This window comes from Arvicola amphibius, chromosome 2 (genome assembly GCF_903992535.2).
Source record: "Arvicola amphibius chromosome 2, mArvAmp1.2, whole genome shotgun sequence".
Lineage (NCBI taxonomy): Eukaryota > Metazoa > Chordata > Mammalia > Rodentia > Cricetidae > Arvicola > Arvicola amphibius.
In genome coordinates, this window is record NC_052048.2 from 65369799 (window position 1) to 65383048 (window position 13250).

Genomic DNA, 13250 nt, shown 5'->3' on the forward strand with positions numbered 1-13250 from the left:
CACAGGCTTAGACATCTCTCTGTCAGAGGTAAATGGTTGAAATAGCCACTGCATACCCCTCAAATATTTAATGATTTACACAGAAACAACACAAAACACAAATATCTTGGCAAGAGATGCTTAGCAAATTGTTCTGGGGGAGTTTGCATTACTCATTTCTGCACCCATTCATCACTCATGGAGGCTTTCCTGTGTCTCAGACCTGAGGTGCCGGGGCTTTAGTGATTGAAAACATAGATCCAAGCCTTTCTCGGGTCCCAGGTATGCTGAGAATTCAGAGGAACCATCTGATGTACCAGGCTAGCCCATGCTCCGCAGGAGAAGTATCAGAAGCACACTCTGTTATTCCTTCATTACCATGTCTTCCCAGAGCAAATCCTTCTCCTCTCAGGTCCTTTCTTGGCAAGCGTTAGGTTGCGACAGCAAGAAGAGTAAGATCTCTGATCCATGCTGGAGGGAAGAGTCAGGTCACAGTATCCAGGGACTACGGACCGAATGCTGCATCAGGGGCTCTGCGGGTTCTGCTTGGGTCTTTGTGTACTGTCTGCCTGAGATGAGAGCACTGGATTTTTACACCCGTTTTTCAGGTTTTATGAGCTGGATGATTTTATGAACATCTCAAGTTTCATCTTATGTATCTACAGAGTAGAGGTGATGTGTCTACTCTCAGAGTGGGAACTTGTGAGACCCTCATAGGATTACCCAGGGACTGGAGAAATGGCTCAGTGGTTCAGAGGGTGAACGGCTCTCTCCAAGGACATGAGTTCAGTTCCAGATCACACGGCAGCTCACAACTGTCTGTAACTCCAGTTCCAGGGGATCTGACACCTTCTGATTGCCACAGGCACGGCACTCAAGGGCACGAGATAGTTAAAATTCAAGGAGATATGCATTACAAAACAGTTAAAAACTAAAAATAAAGTCTTTGAAAATGGGATTATTCTTGTACACTGCCCCACACAGTGCCCATTTTATAATACAAGCTTGATAAAAACTGGAGATTATTTTTAAAAATCTAGTTTTTGATATTTATCCCATGCTTCCGTTTTGTTGTTTTCTTCCAGGCAATCTTGGTTTATTTTCTTGTGTCCCACTTTAGCTTGCTGCAATCACGTGATTCATGCTAGGTCTGCCATTATAATTGCAGAACAGAGTCGAACCCAGGGCCCTGGCGGGGGGAGGGAGGGTGTGCATAGGGATAAAGGGTCCTCCTCTGTGTATAGAAGATGAGCAACATTTACAGTGGTTTTCAGGCCACAAGTGTTTCCTTTGCTCCTTTCCGATAATCCCACCTTGTGGAAAATGCTGAGCACCGCCTCTCTGTGTCCTGGGTGAAGAGATCTCTCTGTCCTTCAGTTTGCCTTCCTCTGTCCATCATTTACTGAGCCACAAAGTTTAGAGATTTGCAGAAGTGAAAGGGAGATTGTGACGAGGTAATTTCAACATCCACCCTGAAGTGAACAGTGTGGTTGAATTGCATACTTATCTGCTCTGAAGAAGTCACATCAAAATCTGCAAATCCTGCCTGTGGCTGGTGCTCTCTCCATATGAGGGGGTCTCATTCTAAAGGTATCTGATCTAGTTTCATTTCTGTTGCTGTGCTAAAATACCCTGACTTAGGGGAGGAAGGGTTTCTTCAGTTTTCAATTACAAGTAGAGTCCATAATTGCATGAAAGTCAAGGCAGGAGACACAAACAGCTGGTCACATCACATCCAAAGTCAAGAGCAGAGAGAAATGAATGTGTGCATGGTCGTTCGGCTGCGCTCTGCTCAATCCCTCCACTCTTATGGAGTTTGGGACCCCCCCACCTGAGGAATGATGCTGCCCAAAGTGGACTTGGTCTTCCCACATCAGTTAATTTCATTAAGACAGTTCACCACAGATATGCTCAGAGGCCAGCCGAATACGGACAGTCCCTCACTGAGACTCTCCTCAAAGGATGCTGCTAGGGTGTGTCAAGTTGACAATTAATGCCGACCATCACAGTATCTTTACAGGGAAGCCACACACTTTCAGCCCATTTCTGTTTGCTTGTCAGAATTTTGTTTTTCATGTCAACTCAATGGCAGTCCTACATCTCCTCTCTGAGACATATTTTCCTTTCACATATGTCCCTTCTGATTGAGCACATACACATTGCTATACGGTGTCACAATGTTTACAGTAGGCTGCTATAATAAGTCCTTGTAGCGTCCCTTTCTTGCCTACAGTGGATTAACACCGGATGGTTAAAGTTCAAGTGATAAATTTGGCAGTTGAGTCAGTGCCATCACTCATAATATCCTTCCTGCTCCCCTCGGCTGGTCTTGACCTGCCTTGATACACCCCTAAACCAGCAAGTGGTTCCCAGCACTATCTCCATCCACCTGGGACAGCTGCTGCCAAAAATACCTTGTGATCAAATACCTTGATTTCATTGTTCCATATTTAGTCTTTCTCTGGGAGGTGCCTACACTCACCCCTCCCTGTTCAAATAGGATTCATTTGCTTCTCAGGAAAAGTCCAAAAATATGCAGCTAGACCTAGTGTCTTCTGGTCTTCCTCTGGGGTGAGTCATTCCAACTGTTCTCTGAGAGTGGTCTTCAGCAGCTTTCTGGAAGGCTGATTCCATGGTGGTCTTTGTTGTATCTTGGGGGAAAGAACCACTCCTGGTATAGAGGTGACATTTACTAAGCAGCATGCCAGCTTGGGGGATGGGTCATCACTGAGAGCAGGGAAGGCAGTTGGAAGCTGACGTGAAGCAATTAAGCTCCCCCATCTGCACATCCCAGCACTAGAGGAAACAGGTACTCTCCAATCCGGCAAAAGGTTGATACCTATCTATTATGCTTCAGGATATTAAGATCGGGATGAAGTCAATTCTTACAGAAATTAGAAATCAAAATGCAATTAGAACTTTCTAATTAAGCTCATATAAATATTTATAAGGGCATGATTCAATTTTGAATGGCTGGAACACTGAATGTGTCTTTGAAATTTGAAGAACTATGCACTACTGCCCATTCATTCCACCTTACAAAAAAATCCCTAAAGACGGATCATACAAAAGGATGTGATAGAACACACTCACACACACACAGACACACACACACACAGACACACACAGAGACACACACACACACACAGACACAGACACACACACAGACACACGCAGAGACACAGACACACATAGAGACACACACAGGGACACAGACACACACACACAGAGACAGACAGACAGAAAGACAGACAGACAGACAGATGTGCACATGCCATCTCATATCCTCTCTTGAGTACTCCTCCGCATTTGTACGCTCCAGGCGGGGATAACAGATGTACCCCCAGCTTCCTAGGGCAGTTAAAAGGAACCAATAGGAATGCACTTAGGAAAGTTAAAAACAAAACAATGTTCTTGTATTAATTACTTTTTTCATTGCATGACAAAATCTGCTTGTGTGGGGGGGTACAGTCTATGGAGGCATGGCAGTACAGTGAGAAGTGGCTAGTCACATTGTACTCATAGTCAAGGGTTAGAGAGGGATGAATCCTGGTGCTCAATTCCTGTTTTCCTTTTTGTTTAGTCCGGGACCCCAGCCCATGAGACCGGCGCTGTTCACATTCACAGTGGGTATTCCATTTTTCAATTAATCTTCTCTAGAAACAGCCACAAAGAAACCCCCAGACATGTGTCTGCTAAGTAAGATCCTCTATCCAGTCAAGTTGTCAAGGAAGGTTAGCCGCCACCATACCCAAGCACAATAATTCTTCTCTTGTGCAGCGAGTAATTTACTTAGCAGTTACCTATTGCAGATAGATGGGTATACATGTAATGAAAATGTCCTAAACCGCAAGTTCTGGGATGGAGAATTTGGGAGCAAGGAAACCATCAGGCCAATTTTGGAGCCAGGCAAAGAAGTAGGAGAGAGAGTGTTAGAAAGAACGAATTAGTCAGGAGGAGACAGGGAAGAATCATCTTTAGAAAGTCAACTAGGAAAATGCAACACTTCCAGGCCATATGACAGATTGCTTGAGAGAAAGATGGGCATGCCAATCAATGCCTGGATCACACAATCCATCATATCATAGGTGTTAGGACAAAGACAGAAGAGCTGGACTGGCTCCATGGGAAACTACAATTGAGTGAGAAGCATGATATAAGCCTGGTAACAGAATTAGAAGCACAATCAATAGTACACTGTATGAAGCCAGGACTTAGCGCCATCCCTGTTGTTATTACACCAGCAGTAAGACAACTTGGCTGCATGGTTCAGGTCAGTAGGAGTCCCTGTCCTGGGAGCCACACTGGGTCCTTCCAGGATCAGCCCCACTTTCACATAGGGTAGGAGATAATTTGTTTTAAGGTCAGCTTGCCACAGTTAGAAGCACCTGATTAGGGGGTCTCAACTGAGGAAATTAAGTTATCTTAATTCCTGTGAGAAGACCCACCCCAAGTGTGAGTGTCACTTTCCAGGAGAACCCCAGATAAAAAGAGGCGCGGAGGAAGGAAGAGGATGTGCCTTTTGCCCATTTGGCACCACCAAGTTAATCTATCCTGTGAGCTGATTTCTTCAATGACCTGAGAACTAGCATTTCCAGGCTTCGATTGATGACTGAGGACCAGCACTCTCCAAGAATCCTCCAGGGTTTTGGTGACAGATTGAAACTCCTGAGACACCCAGACTCCTGACCAAGCAAGTACTGGGTTTTTCAGCCCTTCTAGTATGAGATAGCCACTGTGTGGTGACTCCCAACTGCTGAGCACCCAGCCTCAAAGACTGAGCAATTAGTGAGTTCTCAGCCTCTTAGGTGTGAGACAACTGTTGTTACTACTGAAGTAGGTTGATGAATAAAATCTATTCATCGTATCGTTCTGTTACTCTAGACAACCTTGACTAACACAGGGCTAGGAGTCACCAAGAAGACAAGTGTCACAGGTCCACAGGGGATAACCCCTCTCATTTTGAGGGACCTTGGGTTCCCCTGGGGGCAACTTCTGGTGCCTGTGTGAGCTTTTTTCATTGATTGAGCCTTCCCTAGGGTGGATGGTGCTGCTCATGTTGCCTGAGAAGTGACCAAGATGTCCCTGTTTTTGTGGACTTGAGGCAGGAAAAGCTTGGATAAAGCCCCTTGTATGAAACCTCTCTGGACTGAGCTGACAGCCAGGGGTTGCACTGTCTTACAAGGCCAGGTTCCCAAAAGAAATCCAAGTTTTACAGTTGTTGTCAGGACACTATTAAGTTATAAACTCTCAAGGCAACAGGAAGGGATTGTGAAGGATGATGTATCAGCTGGACTTGTCAGACTTTAAATATTTAGACATGATATACAGGGTACCTCTAGTTTCTGGCTCGTCAGTGTTAGCAGCAGGCCTGAATTTTGCAGTAATTTGGATTAAGAGGAGACCAACATTTCCTAAGAAGATGCATTTCCTGAGGCAGGTTGAAATATCACAAGGATGCGGGAAGGTTGTCGGAAGCTGGTTTTGAAGTGATTATGCTGCCTTGCTTGCTCACAGATGATAATGCCGGAGGAAGGTTTATCCTCTAATTATGCCAAAGGTTGTTACATGAATATTACTTACACTCTGGGACAGGAATGGAAGGAAGGGAACTGGAGAGAGTACTCAGTGCTTAAGAGCGCCTGTCCTCCCAAAGGACCCGAGTTTGGTTTTCAGCTTCCACATGGTGGCTCACAACCATCTGTAACTCCGGCTCCTGGTGACCCGATACTCTTCTCTGACCTCCATGGGCACCAAGAATGCCCGAGGTACATATACACGCATGCAGGCGAAACATCCACACACATAAAATAAACAAATAAATCTTCGAACAACCCAAAAGAATGGGAGGAAACTCTGTTACTGAAATCAACTGCCTGTATTAGGAGGACTTGGCCTAGAATTTGACTTTTGCCTTGAATTATGTATTAAATAGGGAAAAAGTTCCAATGCGTGTGATGGGAAATGTCCCTAATGTGAATATAGCAATGATGATCTGGCTGGAGCCATTCTCTGCTGGCTCTTTCTGTCCTCAGCCGCTGGCTTTGTTCTGTGGCATGGCTGAATTCCTGTCTGCAGGTTATTGAAGGGGCACGTCCTCCATGGGACTTCCTCAGATCTCTCTGTTCCATGCATTTCCTCCCTCTTCCTGGTTGCTCTCTGCAACTCTTTACAGCACTAGGCACGCACAAGCATTTTAAGAGTCTGTTGATGTGGGCGCTAGTCAGTTTAGAATGAAATTGGTTTAGCAGTAGTTTCAGTAGTGCTAGTTTGGCCTTGTGGAGACCCACGGAGTGAAGATGAAACCAGCAGTGGCCCACTTGTTCTGACAGCTCTATTGGAACTCTGGGACAGAGCAAAAGCCAATGGTGCAGGAAGCAATGGCTGGACTTCCTAGACTCTCCAGTCAGAGATGCTTTCCATAGCAGAGCTACTGAGATGCCATGACCGGCGGGATTCTGAAGACACAAACATTTGTGTGAAGTCTCTTGTTTTATCTTTTAAAACAGAGCAGATTAAATTTTTGAGGTTTTTTTTTGTATGTATCAGTGTTCTGCCTGCATATATGTCTATGCACTACACTGGGCAGTACCCACAGAGGCCGAAAAAGGGTGTTGGGTTCTCTGGAAGCACAGTTACAGATGTGGTTAGTTATTGTGAGGCTTTAGAAGTGAGCAGGCAGCGTTCTTAATCACCTACCCATGCTTCCAGCTCATGTGGATTTTATGTTCTATACTACAATCTATTTTCATGTGCGTTAAGACAAAGCATTAAAATATCCCTAACTGGGTATGGCATCACGTGCCTTTAACCCCAGCCCTCAAAAGGCAGAGGTAGGCAGATCTCTGTGAGTTTGGGGCCAACCTGGTCTACATAGTGCGTTCTAGGGCTATATAAAGAGGTTACACATCAAAAACCAGCAAACTAACCAACAAACAACTCACCCCCCCCAAAAAAAACCCAAAAAATCCAAAACAAATCAGAAAAAAGTATTTATCACTGAGTGAAACTGATTCTATTAAAAGGTCTAATCATGCCTGTTTTATAAAGAATGAATTATTCTCAGGGTCAAACACAGTGCATGGCACATAGAGGATGCTGAATGCCCACTTGCTAATAAGGAATAAATGAATGAATGAATTTCACTGGGCAGTTTCACACAGTTCATTGTACTGTATCCCCAAGAGTTTGCACTCCTGGGTAGTTTGAGCAGTGAATGCTAACAGTCGGTGTTTCCAAGGAAGGGCTCTGAGGCTGCTAGCAGAAGAGGGAGACGATGCATCTCAGAGAGGCTTGGGCTAAAACTCAGAAAGAGGTGTGTAGAGGGGAAGCAGAACCAACCCCCCTCAGAACTGCACTGGGAGGTTATAGCATCTCAGCTATCGGAAATCCTGTACCATGGCTTCAGTTCCAAAGGGCAAAAGGGGGTTTCTTGCTCTTAGAGGTTTTGGGGGTGGGGAGATGAGGTCTATGCCAGAAGTCAGGAAGGCACTTATGACATCTGGCTGTAACTCAAAGTCATATTGGGTCTGGAGAGCAAGGAGGAGGGCAGGCCTTGTTCCTAGTTGTAAGAGGAAAGGGCTCAGTATTGGGAGACCTGAAAGGTCATAGTATGCTTTCTTATCAACTGTGTGTGTGTGTGTGCGCGCGCGCGCGCGCGCGCGCGCATGTGCACCTGTGTGTAAGGATCATGGCCTGCTTTCTAGGAGAACATGTGTAGGAAAATAAGGCCTAGAAGGATGAGAGATGAGCCAACCTGGAGTCTGCCTGAGGGGGCTGTCAGAGGTCCTGATTGTGCCTAGCCAATGAAGGAAGACCATGTAAAGTAAATGGATCTGAATGTAACCTGGGGGCTGGGAGAAGGTTATATAAGGTTCTACCCATTGCAGAATAAACGAGTCTGCTGTTAGTCTTTTACCTGACTCCCAGTGTCTATGTAGTTGACACCCTGCCTTCTTACCCCCTCCCACGAGGGAGCTTTTAGGACCCAGCTACATCTGGCACCTGAACAGGGACTAGTACCCTCCCTTTCCTCCCTCTTAGTGCTGGACAGCTCCCCTAAAAACTGTATTTCTGTGAGAAAGTCCATCTGTCCCTTCAGCAGGAAAGCATTGGGACCGACTTTCTTTCTTTCTTTCTTTCTTTCTTTCTTTCTTTCTTTCTTTCTTTCTTTCTTTCTTTCTTTCTTTTTCCAGTCCATCTTTTAATTTTTTTTTGAAAAATTCCTGACATTACAGAACTAAACTGAAATGTATTAATATTCCACTCTTACATCTCCATGACAAACAAAAATTCATGAGCCAAAAAAACCCCAAAAAAAGGAAAAGGGGGGAGAAGCTTATAAAACTAAATATGGATATCTCAGCGTAACTGCTGAACAGAGAAAGAATTAAAACGCTTTTAATTAAAAAATCATGAGTGGATGATAAAGTGTGTAGAAACTGAAAATTTACAAACTATTTAAAACCTGGAATCGCTGACTGTTCAGAAACTACACAGACGGATCATGGGTGGTGGTGAACAGCAGAAAGGGATTATGGGTGAATCTGCACTGTTCTAGCTGCTCCCCATGCCACCTGTCTCCGAGGAAAGCCTGACATTGATTAGATACTGAGCCAGGCTGATGCTGGCAGCAGACCCAGTGATGGTGACCTGCCTATCAGTAGATCCTTCCACTGGGTTTGCAATTTTGATCTGCGCCCCAGACATCTGACGGATCTCATTGATTTTGGCGCCCTGACGCCCAATTATGCAGCCAATCAAATCATTTGGAATGGTGAGTTCATGAGAAGTAGTTTGAGCAGATGCATCCAAACCTGCCCAATAGCCTTTCACCTCTGGAGAGCTGGATTCAATGCCACTGAATCCAGTGTTGCCATGGGTCATGGGAAAATGAGACTGTTGCATTGCCAACTGGTGCAGCTTGGTCAAATCTGGCTGTGGAATGGCATACTGTCCTTGAATGGTATAGGCCTCTAGAGGTAGTCCCTCCAGGTCAGGGTTGAGGCACATGGACGGGGTGGTGTGGGGAAAGCTCGCACTGTCGCTGCCTGTGCTGTACCTGTCCTGACCACCTGCAAAGATGACTGGAGAACTCGAGGGCTTGGGCCGGTACGGGATGGTCACGCCCTTCGGGGGGGACTCCAACATGACCACGCAGATCTGTTTGACACACTCAATGATGGATTGCGGAATGCCAGCAATAGTGATTGCCCGCTCAGTGGAGTTGGGGAGCATATCCCCTGCCACCTGGACCTGAGCCCCTGTACTCTCTCTTATTTCCTTGATCTTGCAACCACCTTTCCCAATCAGAGAGCCACACTGACTAGTGGGAACCACGAGCCCTAAGGTGACTGGGGGTCTGCTGGCAGCTGTGCTATTGGTCATAGAGCTGCTTATGTCCTCTTCCAGTTTATCAATGATCATAGCAAAGGCTTTGAAGATGGCATTAGTCGGTCCAGCCAAAGTGATAATTCTCTCAGGACAATTCCCTTCTGAGATGTTGATACGTGCACCACTCTCCTCGCGCATCTTCTTAACAGATTCTCCTTTCTTTCCGATGATACTGCCAACTTCCTTTCCATGCATAAGTAGCCTGATAGTAAGAGTGACATTTAATCCACCTTCAATCACACCGGTGTCCATGTCTAGTAGTTACAGGGAGCTGGACTTTTGAGTGGTCAAGTCTTTGGTCACGGGTGGGAGTGAATGCCAAAACTGGAGGCGCGAGTCGACTGAGGGGAAAAGGGGAGCGGCCGGGAAGGGGAAGGGCGGGAAGCCGGGGGCCGAACAATAGGGGCGGGCGGGAAGGCGAGGGGGGCCCCGCTGGCGGGCGGAGGAGGGGGGTGGAGGAGGAGGAAGGGGAAAGAGACCCCGGGGCGGGTGGAGGGCGGCGGAGGGCGGGCGGGCGGGAGAGGGCGCAGGCTGCGGCTGCTCCGGCTGCTGCCTCTGCTGGTCTGGACTTTCTTTCTTATCGTATTTCGTTAGTTCGGAGGTAGGGTGTGGAGGGGGAGGGAGGGAGGGAGGATGCTGGCAGATCTTTATTTCCACCCTCCCTACCCACCTCCACTCCCTCCCTCCCTCCCTCCCTCCCTCCCTCCCTCTTTCTTTCTTTCTTTCTTTCTTTCTTTCTTTCTTTCTTTCTTTCCTTCTTTTGTGTTGTCTGTCATATTTGTCTGCCCATCCGGTTAGAAAGGCACATTTTTTTCTGTTTCTGTTCACCCAGTACGTCCAGGAGGTGGAACCAAGGCGTAGCTCCAAATGCCACCCCTTGTCCAGACACACCACATGGACATACAGTTGTGGCCTCAAAAACCACTGAAGTCCATCACTAAACAGAAAGCATGACGATCTGATACAATTTCCCTCCCCTGCTGACTGTATATTCTCTCTGACTGTTGCTCGCCTTCTGTCTCACCCTACAAAAAGGGTAACTTCTCCATCACCTCTACCCTTCCATGTCTGATCTTTCTATGGCATCTGATGATAAGGAAGCAGATAGTTCAGGTCCCATGAAAGCTGCTGAGCACAGACACAGTCAAGACCATGTGTGCTGCTTCCCTGTTGGGTCAGCTCCACTCTCAATGCGGAAGGCTTGGCTTCCGCCAGGTAAAGCTCTGCTGGAGCCAGCTGCCTCTCTTAGCTGGAAATCAGCTTGCAATGATCAGGCATGAACGAACCTCTTAATTAATATTTCAGTGGCCCTTGACATGCTCACTGGATGAGGTGTCTTTGCCCATCCATCCACCATGCACAGATTGACCATCAAGCCTACTACCAACAGGTTTCTGACCTGGCCTTCAAGGTCTTAAGGCATGCACCTTACAGGACTCTTCAACTTACTTCTGCAATCTTATTCAACAACAAGGGGAACTTTTTACTGATCTTCTCACACATGTCAATGAGGCAGTGGAGCAGAGAGTAGACCTGGGTCCCACTAGGAAAATGCTGATCAAACAATTGGTTTGGGAAGGGCTTAATGCCCCTACCCACAATGTGGCCACAGTGGTCTGCAGTGAGGACATTCACAAATAGGTACTGGCCACAAGAGATCTTGACCCCAGTAATGGTTCGATCAGTGCCCTCACCACTTCCCTGGGTGCCCTCCTTGTGGACAGGCAGCATGCTGATGACATACCCAAGGGCCCCCATGTAGATAGATCTTGCTGGGGATGTGGTAAACCAGATCATCTATGGTGTGATTGTCCCTGAGCAAAACCTAGGACCTGATGCTGCAGATGCAATAATGAATTTCACTGGGCAAAGGATTGCAGATGACAGTCTGCCGAAGTTCCAGCCTCTTTAAACTCCAGGTGGGGTGCTCCTCAGCCCTTCCAGTAAGAGGAGGCTCTGGTAATCCAAAAATCTTTGGACACTGCTTGTTTTTCCATGCTCCCCAATGCTGACTGTCTATCTTGATGAACAAGCTGTTAGAGGCTTGGTGGGCATGGATGTGAATGTCACTATATTAACAGAAACAGAAATGCTTCCCCCATTGGAAATTTAGACTTGGCTCTCCTATCAGTGGAGTAGGAGGCCAACAAGATTCAAAACTTACCACCTGGAAAGATCTTGATGGCAAAAGGGAGCCACCCACCCTATTGTTTCCATGGTACTGAGAAACCTCTGGGGCAGAGACATCCTAGAGGATCTGGGTGCTGTCCTGACTACTGATGATAGAGTTTTCTTGATGACCATCAGGTCTATGAAAAGACAGTTTTGGCAAATTTTGATCATATCCATGAGTTGTACTCCCAGTTCTAAGGGCCACTGTCCTTCAGGGATCCACCACAATTGAGCCTCTTAGCCTCATTGCATTGACAAGGCTCTCAGATCAAGTTGTCTGGGTGGAACAGTGGCCTATAATTGAACCCAAGCTGTCAATCCTAAAGAAAATAGTTGCAGAACAGCTAAAGTTGGAGCACATAGAACCGACCACAATTAAACATTGTTTTCTGACAGCCATACGAACCTTGAATTTTCTTAATGCTAATGAGAAAAGAACAATAGTGGAAAGACGTTGGATGATAGAAAAAACCTCTGCGTTAAATCAGCTTTTGTACTTCACAGATGCACTGACTTCAGAGTGGAAACCAGGACATGTGCCACACTGGGGAAGGGGTTTTGTTTTTGTTTCCACAGGAGAAGAAAAGCTATGGATACCATCAAGATTAATTAAGATTCAGTTCAAACAGGAGAAACCTCTTGATAAAGAGAAATGATAGCTCATCAACAGAGGTGACAATCCTACTAGTCATAAGGAAAACTCACAAGGGTATGTGATGGAGGAGGGTCATCTGTCTATGTGTTACTTTCATTGGTTAATAAAGAAACTGCCTTGGCCTTTTGATAGGACAGAAAATTACTGTGTGTTACTTTCATTGGTTAATAAAGAAACTGCCTTGGCCTTTTGATAGGACAGAAAATTAGGTAGGCAGAGTAAACAGAACAGAATGCTGGGAAGAAGGCGGTGAGGCAGACGCCTCAGGCAGACGCCATAGCTTTCCTCTCCGAGATGGACGCAAGTTAAGACACCACTTCGTGGTGCTACAGATTACTAAATTTGGGTTAAAGCAAGATGTAAGAGTTAGCCAATAAGAGGCTAGAGTTAATGGGCCAAGCAGTGTTTAAAAGAATACAGTTTCCATGTAATTATTTTGGGTAAAGCTAGCCAGCGGCCAGGAGCTGGGAAGCGGCCGGCAGCTCCATCAACAGTTATGGCAGGGTTCTGTTTTTGTATTTACAGGGAAAAATTGCCATCTTAAAGAAATCAAAAGACCTTGGACATTTAGACATCTAAAAATAAAGGAAAGTTATCCAGAAGAAATTATCAAGCAAAGAAAATCTGATATATGGCACCAGTATTCTCAGAGGCAGGGTAAAAAAATCTATTACCTAAACATTTTTTTTTGCCTTATTTCTCAGAAATTTTGTAGTCCTAACTCAATTAAAAATCAAAGCTGACTTTGTAGTTGAAGCATGGCTCATTCTTTCTCTAAATCCAAGCATGTTGTTTAAAGAAAAAAATCTGAGTTTCGGTTTAATATCAGAAGAGTGTGGGACAGAAGAAAACCAGAAATTTAGGGACTGCTGTTGTAGTATCTATTAAATCCCTAGATCCATTTCTTCCCTTACTTAAGATCCAGCCCAAGTGGGCTGGTATCTTAAAGGCTATTGACTGAAGGAGCAGAATGTGCTCCCACTGCAACTAACCAGCATAGTTACTGAAAGACCTTCATAAAACTTACCACGTGGATACATGGTATTTACAA

At 45.8% G+C, this 13250-nt stretch overlaps 2 protein-coding genes across 3 annotated transcripts in view; both read right to left on the reverse strand.

The window, feature by feature from the left end:
- The window catches only part of Tacr1 (tachykinin receptor 1), a 185287-nt gene that overhangs the window by 23403 nt on the left and 148634 nt on the right, over nt 1-13250 (reverse strand). The window lies entirely within an intron of this gene.
- Nucleotides 8177-9713, reverse strand: LOC119808177 (poly(rC)-binding protein 2-like). 2 transcript variants are annotated; one of them, XM_038320571.1, is made up of 2 exons: nt 9046-9713; nt 8177-8952 (listed from the first exon to the last, which is right to left on the reverse strand). In XM_038320571.1, the coding sequence occupies exons 1-2, from the start codon at nt 9622-9624 to the stop codon at nt 8536-8538; spliced, it is 996 nt and encodes a 331-aa protein (XP_038176499.1). In that variant the 5' UTR covers nt 9625-9713; the 3' UTR covers nt 8177-8535. The 2 variants fall into 2 exon arrangements, with proteins under 2 accessions (XP_038176499.1, XP_038176498.1); XM_038320570.1 differs by having other exon boundaries at nt 8177-9713.

What these genes read in the sequence shown, in the direction of transcription:
- LOC119808177 (XM_038320570.1), bottom strand. Translation starts at nt 9,624, where the DNA reads ATGGACACCGGTGTGATTGAAGGTGGATTAAATGTCACTCTTACTATC.